This window comes from Saccopteryx leptura, chromosome 2 (assembly GCF_036850995.1).
Source record: "Saccopteryx leptura isolate mSacLep1 chromosome 2, mSacLep1_pri_phased_curated, whole genome shotgun sequence".
Lineage (NCBI taxonomy): Eukaryota > Metazoa > Chordata > Mammalia > Chiroptera > Emballonuridae > Saccopteryx > Saccopteryx leptura.
This window is the reverse complement of record NC_089504.1, coordinates 182,336,500-182,349,529: the sequence shown is the minus strand read 5'-3', so window position 1 is coordinate 182,349,529 and position 13,030 is coordinate 182,336,500. Positions and strand designations below refer to the sequence as shown.

Below are 13,030 nucleotides of genomic sequence, written 5' to 3'. Positions count from 1 at the left end.
TTTAGAGAGGAGAGAGACAGAAAGAGAGAGGAGAGAAGAGAGAGAAAGAGAGAGAGAGAAGGAGGGAGGAGCTGGAAGCATCAACTCCCATAATGTGCCTTGACCAGGCAAGCCCAGGGTTTCGAACCAGCGACCTCAGCATTTCCAGGTCGACGCTTTATCCACTGCGCCACCAGGTCAGGTCTGGTGCTCATTTCTCAGACTGTTTAGAGCAGGAGATGAAAAACTCAGATCCAGGCTAACCTAAATAAAAAAGCCCACGACTAGATTTAATAACCCAAAGTCTCTGTATAATTTCATTATCGATAGGTTATAGGAAAGGGCAACACTATACCACCCTGGTCTGACTTACTTCTGCCAGATGTGGCCGATGTCCCCGTCTGTGACGACTCACTTCCTGTCCTTGACCGTTCGCGTTCCTGATTTTCTTCACTTCGCCAGCTTGGGTGTCTGTATAAGAAGTTCAACAAAATACCTATGTTCAGCCTAGTGAAGGCTACTTTGAACCCATGCTGACTCCTCAAGAACCATCACTCGTATTTTGTTACACTTGCTTTATCCATGTGTAGGTAGGTGTATTCATCTCTCTCTTTTCCCATAAACCATTTGAAAGCTGCAGACATTAAGACACTGGCTCTAAATACTTCAGCAAGTATTAGCTAGCATTAAGAACATTGTCCTACATAGTCTACAACACTGCCTTCCTTTACTGGTAACACAATTCTGCAAGTCTTTCAAAAGTAAGCCTAGTTTTCCAATATCGTTATTAGAGATTTCTACTTGATTAGGGCCAATGTCACCACTTAATAAATATTTTTTAATGACTCTATCCTTTAGTAACAAAGTATAACAAACATACACACATGTAAAAAGAAAAGAAAGTGAGTTCATAGCCTATACTTACAAAAGTGAAAACATTTTTCTACATCACTAGTAAACTGAAAAGAGGTAAATCCAACTTGTAAGGTCGGTGGATAATGGGGAAAGGTAAGACTAGCGAACTTTGGCTAGGACCACCCACAACCAGGTGCGCCAAAAGAAACTTCGCAGGAGCCCTTTGGAAAAGAACGACCGTCTGCCAGCCAGTGAGATTTCACTACCGTCATATTAGCTCGACCACCCTAGGGACCCTTTAAATATCTCCCACACGGGTCACCCCTTGCAACTTCCCTGGCCTCCATCTTTCCTCGGGGCCAGGGAACCTCGTAGGGCGGGATGCGCTCTGTACTCAATAAAACCTTTTGTTATTCCACACTTTGCGGCTCTGGCCCCTTCCTTCCTTCTCGGCAGCAGGGAAAAATACCTTACATTTTGGTGCTGAAAACCCGGGAGGAGTTTGAAGTCCGCAAGGACCGCTCCTCTTCCTGTCCCCTCCGAGAAAGAACCAGGATCTCTGACCTTCCACCCACTTCAGCGCACGGTGCGCTAAGTCCCCTGCCTCCAGCCTTCCCCTCAGTTCTTCCCGCAGAGACTCCCTGTCCGAAACTGTAGCTACGTCAGGGAAGTCTTTTCCGTTCCGAGTGAGTGTGCTTGTGGAGACGTTCTGAACTCATCCATTTTATCTTTTACATCTGTGGCCAGACCTTGAGTTTTTAGGACGCTGATACTCAAATCTGACCACTCCGAGGACTGAGGGCGGCTGTGGGGGCACAGGAATCTCCCTCCTTAAAGAAGAAGAAACTGTTCTTCTCTGCTGTGGCCAGGCCACAAAACCCACTCAATTAGCCTCCTGAAGGGACTTTCGGTTTTAACACCCTCACCAATTTAACTATCGCCAATAAAGCTGGGAACTAGTTGGAGATCTCTTACATACACGGCTTCTAATTATTCGTGCACCCGTCCTTAATCTCTGTGCTGCCTGTTCCACCGCGCAGGCCCGTTTTCTGGCCAGAGAATCCTCACCTAAAACCTCCACTCCTGATCTTTCCTTCTCCGCGGACTCCCAACTCTCTCTTCCCTCCTGTCTGACCCCCAGGGGTGCCCCTCTCTCAGGACTTTTCTCTGGTCCCTCTGCGGACCTCTTTTGTGCTTGGGTCTCTTCCCTTTGAGAGCCCACTCCCCTTCCTTTGCAAAATCCTGTTTCTTTCTTTTTTTTTTTCCCTGTTTCTTATTCACCACTACCATCTCTCTTTCTCCTCCCCTGCTGGTCAGGGACCCTTCCCTTCTCCCGTGTTCTTAAACCCCTCCTCCGTCAGGCCATTCTCAGCCTGGCATTGGCTCTTACACCGGTTTTCAGGACGCCCAACCCCAATTTTCTTGCAGGAAGTTCTGGCCCTGTCCTGCCTTTGGCTCTAGTGTTTCCTGCGGGATCTGGGTGCCGGGCTCCGCACGAGCCCTCCTCCTCTTATTCTCAACTCCCAAACTCCTATCCAGGACCTGTGAACATGGCATTTAGTTTTTAACGGTCCCAACTAGTAGAAACAGGCCAAGGCTATTCGCCAGGCCCGCATAGAGCAGAAGGTAACGCTCCAAACGCTGGCTCTTGTGGCAGCCCTGAGGCCAATAGAACAACAGAGACAAGGCACAGGAAGTGCCTGACCCAAATCCAAGCCACAAAGATAAATCCCACCAGCAACTTGCTTTAAGTATGGCAAGCAGCCTGACCTGTGGTGGCACAGTGGATAAAGCATCGACCTGGAAATGCTGAGGTCACCGGTTCGAAACCCTGAGCTTGCCTGGTCAAGGCACATATGGGAGTTGATGCTTCCAGCTCCTCCTCCCTTCTCTCTCTCCTCTCTCTCTCTCTGTCTCTCCCTCTCATCTCTAAAATGAATAAATAAAAAATTAAAAAAAAAAAAAAAGTATGGCAAGCAGGGTCACTGGTCCCAGTAGGTCCCCTGCCCGCGGCTGTCCACTGAGCCCTGCCCTGACTGCAAGCAGCCCAGTCACTGGCAGAGTGATTGCCCCTTTGGGCAACAGGTTTTTCCTCAGTGCCTCTATGTGGAGGACAAGCCGCCCAAATGGGAGGCCAATCCAGCCATGTGGGCACATCGCTCAAACTCCTAGGCCTGGACTCGGAGAACCCAGGGTTCTGCAACAAGTGGGTAAGTCCATGTCATTCCTTGTGGACACGGGGGCTACCTTCTCTGTTTTGCCATCACACTCTGGACCTCTAGTTCCCTCACAGGTCTCGGTTATGGGAATGGATGGGACCCCTTCCTTTCCCCTTTTTACACCACTCCTGACATGCAGTTTTGCCTCAAGCTTGCCTCCTTACAGAACCACTGGCAGTCAGAACCACTGGACTCCATCCATCTCCAGCTCACCAAAAGGCTGGACCCTGCAAATCCCTGTATTACTCTTTAAAAAAAAATCCTTACAGGACCGCATCTGTGAAGTTTCTCAACTCACGGCCACACAGATGTTCCTCCTGACACCCCTCAAAACCACCACCTTCCGATCTCCCCCTCCCTATGACGCCCCTCATCAGCAGGAAGCCAGATGAATAAACGGTGCCTCTTATTCTATTAAACACAACAGGTCAGAATGTAAGGTCCGTGGATAATGGGGAAAGGTCAGACTCGCGAACTTTGGCTAGGACCGCCCACAACCAAGCGCCCCAAAAGAAACTTCCCAGGAGCTCTTTGGAAAACAGCAACCAGGCCCTGGCCGGTTGGCTCAGCGGTAAAGCGTTGGCCTAGCGTGCGGAGGACCCGGGTTCGATTCCCGGCCAGGGCACACAGGAGAAGCGCCCATTTGATTCTCCACCCCTCCGCCGCGCTTTCCTCTCTGTCTCTCTCTTCCCCTCCCGCAGCCAAGGCTCCATTGGAGCAAAGATGGCCCGGGCGCTGGGGATGGCTCTGTGGCCTCTGCCTCAGGCGCTAGAATGGCTCTGGTCACAACATGGCGACGCCCAGGATGGGCAGAGCGTCACCCCTGGTGGGCGTGCCGGGTGGATCCCGGTCAGGCGCATGCGGGAGTCTGTCTGACTGTCTCTCCCTGTTTCCAGTTTCAGAAAAAAGAAAAAAAAAAAAAAAGAAAAAAAAAAGAAAACAGCAACCATCTGCCAGCCAGTGAGATTTTACCACGTCATATTAGCTCAACCACCCTAGGGACCCTTTAGGTATCTCCCACACAGGTCACCCCTTGCGACTTCCCTGGCCTCCATCTTTCCTTGGGGGCAGGGAACCTCGTAGTTCGGGATGCACTCTGTACTCAATAAAGCCTTTTATAATTCCACACTTTGAGGCTCTGGCCCCTTCCTTCCTTCTCGGCGGCGGGGAAAAATACCTTACACAACTCACCTTACCATGGTGGGATTTTACGTCATATACTAAAGCAGAATTTGCAAAATTTTCTTAAAGGCCCAGATAAACAATCATAAAAACGAGCCCAGATCATAATTTGCTGACTCCTGTGTTAAAACACCACAAATTTATATTTGTTGCAGGTAAAACCAAGTAGGCCTTTTCAAAATTCTGAGGGAAAGGTAATGACTCTTAACTTGGTTAAACTGTCTACATACTGTGCTACAGACCACCTGGCAGCCCCAGCCATGTACACTAAATGCTGATGACAACAAGTAACATTCCCAAAAATTTCTCAAGTGCTCCCATCAGAACCACTGTATTTAAAAGTGGGAAATTCAAATTGAGGATGACCTCACCTCTCCCGAGGCCGCCGCTCTAGTTTTGGCTCATCCAGTTGCCGTTGCAGTTTCTCCTGTTCCTTCTGGAGCCGCTCCTCTACTTCTCGTTCTCTAGCAGCTGTGTCAACAGGCTTTGCCCCTCCAAAGATAGAGGCTGCTCGACTGGACTGGGAGGTACTAGCAGAGGAATCATCTTCCTTAGGAGTGCTCCGAGGCTTTAGATTCAGTTTGGGTCTTTGGAGGGGACCTAAGTTAAACAGAAATCTAGGTAATAAGTTTTTAAAATCAGAAGCTGATTGCTGAAAGCCAGATTCCTAGGCAAAGCTCTTACACGGGATTCAGATTAGCGGCCTAGTCAATCCAGCAGAGAAGGTAAGAAGGGAGATTAGAAAATGGGTGATTTCAGCCCTGGCTGGTTGGCTCAGTGGTAGTGTCAGCCCAGTGTGTGAATGTCTTGAGTTCGATTCCTGGTCAGGACACACAGGAGAGGCACCCATCTGCTTCTCCACCCCTCTTCTCCTCCCCTCCTGCAGCCATGGCTCGATTGGAGCAAGTTGGCCCCGGGCACTGAGGATGGCTCCATGGCCTCCACCTTAGGTGCGGAGAAAAGCTTGGTTGCTGAGCAATGGAGCACTGCCCCCTAGTGTGCTTGCTGGGTGGATCCCAGTCAGGGTGCATGCAGGATTCTGTCTCTGCCTCCCCTCCTCTCACTAAATAGAATTAAAAAAAAAAAGGAAAGAAAAAGAAAAGGGTGGTTTGAGCATGACTAGGAGGTGGTGTCAGCTTGGGATGGGATGCAGGGGACCCAGGTTTGAAATCCCAAGGTTGCCAGCTTGAAGCCCAAGGTCACTTGGCTTGGCTGCAGTCCCCATCCCATATGAGAAAGCAATCAATGAACAACGAAGGTGCCTCAAGGAAGAAAGGATGCTTCTCATCTCTCTCCCTTCCTGTCTGTCCCTCTCTCTCTCTCTCTCTCTCAAAAAAAAAAAAAAAAAAAGTGGTTTCAATAATTAAGTTCAAGCAATCGTTCTATTACTACCACATCCATGTTGCAGTACCAGACTAGGGGAAAAAAAACTAAATACAGTAAAAATTTACACAGTAAACTCATCATTTATCACAATTACCATATTGCTCACAAAAATTAGGGGATATTTTATTGCTTCATATTCATTTTGAAATATCCCCCTAAATTTTGTGAGCAGTATATTAGCTGGGAAGAAATTTTCAACTACAATAAACTACTGAATAAAAATATCTTGTTCAGCCTGACCAGGCAGTGGCGTAGCGGAGAGAGCGTCGGCCTGGGATGCAGAGGACCCAGGTTTGAGACCCCAAGGTCGCTAGCTTGGGCGCGGGCTCACAGACAAGACCTCAAGGTTGCTAGCTTGGTTGGAGCCCCCAAGTCAAAGCACATATGAGAAAGCAATCAACTAAGGTGCTGCAACTATGAGCTGATGCTTGTCATCTCTCTTCCTTCCTGTCTGTCTGTCCTGCCCCTACCCCACTCTCAACTTGAAAAAACAAGGTGCCTGATCTGTGGAGGTACAGTGGATAGAGCATTGACCTGGAATGCTGACTTCACTGGTTTGAAACCCCAGGTTTGCCCTGTCAAGGCACATATGAGAAGCAACTATGAGTTAATGCTTCCTGCTCCTACCTGCAGCCTTTCCCTCTCCTCTCTATAATCAATAAATAAAATCTGAGCCTGACCAGACGGTGGCACAGTGGATAGAGCATCTGACTGGGATGCCGAGGACCCAGGTTCGAGACCCCGAGGTCACTGGCTCGAGCAAGGGGTTACTCGGTCTGCTGAAGGCCCGCGGTCAAGGCACATATGAGAAAGCAATCAATGAACAACTAAGGTGTCGCAATGCTCAACGAAAAACTGATTAATGCTTCTCATCTCGCCGTTCCTGTCTGTCTGTCTGTCCCTGTCCATCCCTCTCTGACTCTCTCTGTCTCTGGAAAAAAAAAAAAAAAGAGATCAATAAATAAAATCTGGAAAAAAATAAAGGAAGAATAATATACTAAGTTTTATATAACAGATTTATTCATATGCAAGTTCTAAGACTGGGACAGTGTTTGGGGAAGACTGTAAAAGCTTCAAAGTACACCTTAGTCTTTTTTTCCTTTTTGTGACAGAGACAGAGAGAGGAACAGACAGACTGGAAGGAGAGAGATGAGAAGCATCAATTCTTTGTTGCAGTACCTTAGTTGTTCATTGATTGCTTTCTCATATGTGCCTTGAGGAGTGGGGGGCTCCAGCTGGGCCACTGACCCCTTGCTCAAGCCAGTGACCTTGGGTCCAAGCTGGTGAGCCTTGCTCAAATCAGATGAGCCCGCGCTCTAGCTGGCGACCTCAGCGTTTTCAACCTGGGTCCTCTGTGTCCCAGTCCAACGCAGTTTTTTATTTAAAAATTTCCAATGGCTTTAGGCGACCCCTGTGTTTTGGTCATTCGACCCCCGCTGGGGTCGCGACCTACAGGTTGAGAACCGCTGCCTTAGAGTCTTGAAAACTGAGCACACACCTAACAGGGCAGATGTGGAAGGATGGAAAACACTGAAGAGGTAAACTGTAGGCAGAACAGTGAAGGCCCTTGTATGTCAGAAGTAGAAAGAGATATCTTTCAGACCACAGAGAAACTGGAAAGGTTTATAAAGAAGGAGAATAATTTAACTAGGTCTTGTTCCAGAAAGACAATTTGGGCAATAAAGTCTGAACAAAGGCAGTGGCAGTGACTCCAGAAACAAGAGGGCAGGTCAGAGAAGGAGCAGGGGGTAAAGATTACCAGTGAAAAAACAAAAATCGGGAATACAGCTATTGGGGGAGGAAAAGAATGGCACGAGAGAAACAGGCCAGGAGTCAAAGAGGACCTGAGGCCCACATCTCAGCCTCCACTTTTATCACTAGTAAAGTGCAGATGAAAATTGTACCTACCTATACAAGATAGAATTCTTTGTGTATGTGTATGACAGAGACAGACAGGGACAGACAGGAAGGGAGAGATGCGAAGTATCAAATCTTCGTTGTGGCACCTTAGTTGATTGCTTTCTCTTACATGCATTGACTGGGGGGCTCCAGCAGAGTGAGGGACCCCTTGCTCAAGTTGGCGACCTTGGGGTTTTGAACCTGGGTCCTCTGTATCCCAGGCCAATGCTCTGTCCACTGTGCCACCGCTTGGTCAGAATTATATAATACTTGTGTAAGAATTCAGCACATTGCTGGTGCAGAGTAAATGCTCAATAAATGTCAGTTATTATTTCTAGATTTCTTGCATGGAAATAGATAACAGTGCTTTTAAGAATAAATTGGGCCCTGGCCGGGTGGCTCAGTGGATAAAGCGTTGTCTTGGCATGCTGAGGTAATGGATTTAACCCTGGGTCAGGGCATGTATGAGAAGCAATCAATGAGTGAACAACTAAATGGAATAACTAAGTGGAACAATGAGGTTATGTTTCTCTCCCCCGCACCCCCAAATCAATGGGAGGAAAAAAATAGAATAAATTAAAAGTTTTGTAGAAAATAACTGGGAAATGTTATTTTTGTGTTTTTGTTTGAGGGAGGAGGAAAGAATTTACTGCAGTGAAATTTCAACAAGGCTGAGGTCTTCTGTCACCCCATGTGTTTTACTAGTTGACCAGGTCTACCTTCCTTACTCGGGGTATTACAGATGATGAGGTATATAAGCCCTTGGCATGTCAGGGATACAGAAGACTGTTCAAGTCTAGGGTTGCTGTCTGAAAAGAAAGAAAAATTCTGGGCCAGAAACCTGACTTTTTCAATATCACTAAAGTCAGAACACAGTGGTGGCCATTTAGTGTAACATTTTGAGAAGCCAGATTCATAACACAAGGTTTTATATAAATGTTATAGCATTAGGGGCATAATTCTAGAACAGGTGTACTGAAGTCTCAGCATTAATTAATGAATACCAAGTACTGTGGTAATAATGAAACTGAAATCAGACACACTTGGTTTTGAACTCCATAGTGCCAATTACTGGCTATGAGACTGTATTACTGTCTTCATTAGAAAGATGGAACTAAAAAATAAAAAATGAAGGACTAACATACCCAATTTAAACGTAGTTTATGAAATGAGAGCATACCATAGATATGTCTGACATTTTTTCTTTTCCTTTCCTACTTTATTTACTCAATACATTTGAACTTTCCATTATGCCATCTACATTAACTGCTCCACTGTCTCCTTTACAATGTGTAAAAGTCTATCTGTGCCCACTTAAGAGGTCTGAACTGAAAATTTCCTTTCAGTCTGTTAGGTGGTCTGCCCTCTTAAATAAACAAAAGAAAATAATTACCTCTATCATCACGCCTATAATCATCTCGAGAGTAATCATCTCTGGAGCTCCATGACCGATCATCACGTCTGTCATATCTGTCCTCATAGCGGTCCCCACTTCCTCTGTAGTCATCATCCCTACGGTATCCACTACCAAATGCTCTTCTGCCACTGCCTATCTTGGAATCATAGCCTGTAAATAAATATATCCCAAATTGTGATCATCACACTGGAAGGGAGAAAAGGCAAGAAAGACGTTCTTAAAGCAATTTAATTTAATGGTGTTTTAATGACCTCTATCATAATCTCTGCTGCCTCTGTCATCATAGCGATCCCGGCCACTGTATCGATCCGTATCCCGGCGTGGGCCATCCCGGTAACTGTCCCGATACCCATCACGGTATCGGTCTGAATCGTAACGATCTCGATCTCGATACTCTAGGGGAAGAGAGACAGGTAACATCACTTCTTTCATTCTTTCTATTTTATGGACATTAAAGAAACATGATAGCCCAACTAGGTCAATTTGTTTTTATGAGTTCATATTCGTTGCTGTGTCTATTTTTATAAAAATAAGTCACATTATATCCAAAGCAGAAGAATCTGTATTGAATTAAAAGTATTCTTGGCATTTATTTGAAAAAATTTTCCCTAGTAATTTAATATAAATTCCTGGGTTAACAATTGAGTAGGATGTTAAGGAAGAGAAGAAATATATCCCATAATGAATTTCCAGAATTAAAGATGTAGATATTAAAACATGTAAGCACAAAACATTAGAAAAAAATATAGTTGTAACTTTCCATCCTTGATGCCAAAGAACCAATCAGAGACCACTTAAAAATATGTTTAACATGCCTGACCAGGCGGTGGCACAGTGGATAAAGCTTCGGACTGGGACGCAGAGGACCCAGGTTCGAGACTCCGAGGTCACCAGCTTGAGCGCGGGCTCATCTGGTTTGAGCAAAAGCCCACCAGCTTGAACCCAAGGTTGCTGGCTACAGCAAAGGGTTACTCGGTCTGCTAAAGGCCCGCAGTCAAGGCACGTATGAGAAAGCAATCAATGAACAATTAAGGTGTTGCAACACACAATGAAAAACTAATGATTGATGCTTCTCATCTCTCTCCGTTCCTGTCTGTCTGTCCCTGTCTATCCCTCTCTCTGACTCACTCTCTGTCTCTGTAAAAAAAAAAAAAAAAAGTTTAACATGGAAAAATAAACATAACACAAATGTAAGGTAAAGAAATATATGCAACATATGACAATGGGTTACCTGATACTTAAGTAACAGAAACTAAAAGTAATAGGATATCATATTCCCCTACCAAAATGGCAAAGATTAAAATAAATTATATATCTTTTTTTTTTCTTATTTATTTTTTTGAATTATTTTTATTTATTTATTCATTTTAGAGAAGAGAGATGGAGAGAGAAACAGAGACAGAGACAGAGAGAGAAGGGGGGAGGAGCAGCAAGCATCAACTCCCATACGTGCCTTGACTGGGCAAGCCCAGGGTTTTGAACCGGCGACCTCAGTGTTCCAGGTCGACGCTTTATCCACTGCGCCACCACAGGTCAGGCTAAATTATATATCTTATGTGGGTAAAATTTAGACAAGAAAGTCTATTCCTACACTGTTGATAAGTTTAAAATAATACAACCACTCTGAAAGTTGTTTCAGAACTATCAACAAAATTATGCATATCTTCTGGGCCAACAATTCAATTTCTAGGAATTTTTCCTAAACTACTAACTGGACACATGTACAAGAAAGTTCACTGTAATGTTTTCTTATAGATTAAATAAATTAAGGAGGCACCCATACAAAACCATTAAAAACTTAATGAGAAATGTAATTATGTTCTAAATACGTTCACAATGTATTATTTGAAAAGTATATCGTGAACTATTCCTTATACACGTATATAAATACCAATGTCAGAAGCCTCTAAATGCCAGAAATTTGTATAAATGTAGTACCTCAGGTGGCAAACTATGAATAGTATAATACATTTATAAAGGGGGGTAGTGATTCTTTTAGTTTCAGTTGACTTATTAGATCTTCCAATTTTGAGGGAAAGCTGGGAACCCAGATTTTTTTTTTTTCCTTTACAGAGACAGAAGGGGGGGAGAGATAGGGAAAGACAGACAAGAACGGAGAGAGATGAGAAGCATCAATCATCAGTTTTTCGTTGCAACACCTTAGTTGTTCATTGATTGCTTTCTCATATGTGCCTTGACTGCGGGCCTTCAGCAGACCGAGTAACCCCTTGCTTGAGCCAGTGACCTTGGGTCCAAGCTGGTGGGCTTTTGCTCAAACCAGATGAGCCCGCGCTCAAGCTGGCAACCTCGGGGTCTCAAACCTGGGTCCTCGGCATCCCAGTCCGACGCTCTATCCACTGCGCCACTGCCTGGTCAGTCAGAACCCAGATTTTTATATGAAAAAAATCCACATTTCTAAATACGAACCAACTATTTTAAATAAATTTAAAAAAAAAACGTAAACCATTCATAGTTTAGTAATTGATGCATACAGGCTAAAGAGGAATTCCAAAGAACATTTTGTCTATGGAAATAGACACCCTGTGGTAGTTTAAATATATTTTCTTTATGTTTTGTAGTTTAAATTTTATAAACTAAAGGATATGCTAATGTTAGTCAAACAATTATATATAGAAAAGCATCTCAAACAGAATTTAAAAAATAAACAGAAAAAAATGTGTCATGTGTTTGAAATACAGTTTTAATTTTTGGAGAGGCAGTGAACTCTATACTCAATTTTATTTAGATATTAAAATGATTATAAGCTTGTACTCACTAAGAAAACAGGAATCCAAAAAAAAGAAAAGAAAAAGGAATCCATGGTGAAGAAAAGACACACATTAGCAAGCACACTGTTACTAATACAGACAGGAAATATACAAGTTTTTGCTGAGATGTTATAGTATTATTTAGTATAATACTCTCCCTTGACCGCCCCCTAAGTGTCTTTTATGGGTCAAATACTTGGCATAGGAGTCTGACCTCTTCATGCTCTTAACATGCTGACAGAACTGACTTTGGGACCATAACCTAGTCTTACACACATGTCAGCTTTAGATAACAGCACACAACTCTTGTTATCCATCTGCCTTTATCTAAATTCAAGATCTGAGGTGAGAAAATAGTCATGGCCCTGGTTTTAAAACAGGACCCTCGGTCTGTATGTTGGCTTTTCCTTCTTGTTAACAATAGAACCTTTTGAATAAATGCTAAGTGAAGTCCTTCAGCTAGTTCTCTCCAAGGCTTTGTTGAGTCACAACGACTTCATCAAAAGTCAGATATAAATTTAATTTTGGTGTTTCTTTTTCAGTCTTCAAATGTAAAAAGTATTACAGATGTAGCTCAAGGACTCGCTCCACCCTCCATCCAGCAACCAGGAGGATAGTTACATTATCATGCATACATTTGTACTATTTATGTATTACTACTATATGATATTGTTTTCAAATTTCTACATTTTGCTCCCCAATAGGTTTTGAATTTTATCCCTGTTGTTACATGTATGTTATGCTGTCAAGTAGTCCATTATATGGATAAACTGCTACTTAGTGACTTACTTTACAGTAGGTCTTTACATTTTAAAACAAATAGTGTTGAGTATTTCTTCATGTATTTCAATAAAGTTGCATAATTTTACCCATAAACATTTTAGAAAACTTTTGTTGGATTTAGGTAGTATGTGTGAGAGTTGTAATTCACCCTAACTACCCTATGATATCTTTCATTACCCTCTCTAAATTACCTTTTATTTGCAGACTGTTTCTCTTCCCCAATATAAACAATGAGAACAGAAATTTTGTCTGTTTTGTCCACTGCTATATCTTGAATTTATAGTAGTATCTGGCACATGGCAGACATTTAGTACTTTTTTATTTTATTTTTTTATTTTTTACAGAGACAGAGAGAGAGTCAGAGAGAGGGATAGACAGGGACAGACAGGAACGGAGAGATGAGAAGTATCAATCATTAGTTTTTTGTTGCACATTGCGACACCTTAGCTGTTCATTGATTGCTTTCTCATATGTGCCTTGACCGTGGGCCTTCAGCAGACCGAGTAACCCCTTGCTTGAGCCAGCGACCTTGTGTCCAAGTT

At 43.8% G+C, this 13,030-nt stretch overlaps 1 protein-coding gene across 2 annotated transcripts in view; it reads right to left on the bottom strand.

Moving 5' to 3' along the window:
- Positions 1–13,030, bottom strand: part of EIF4B (eukaryotic translation initiation factor 4B) — a 44,789-nt gene that overhangs the window by 7,612 nt on the left and 24,147 nt on the right. For both annotated transcript variants that reach the window (XM_066369622.1, XM_066369624.1), the window contains exons 7-10: positions 9,189–9,332; positions 8,914–9,087; positions 4,607–4,835; positions 353–450 (exon numbers count right to left, since the gene is read on the bottom strand). In XM_066369622.1, the coding sequence (XP_066225719.1) occupies positions 353–450; positions 4,607–4,835; positions 8,914–9,087; positions 9,189–9,332 (645 nt within the window). The remainder of the gene's footprint in view (positions 1–352; positions 451–4,606; positions 4,836–8,913; positions 9,088–9,188; positions 9,333–13,030) is intronic.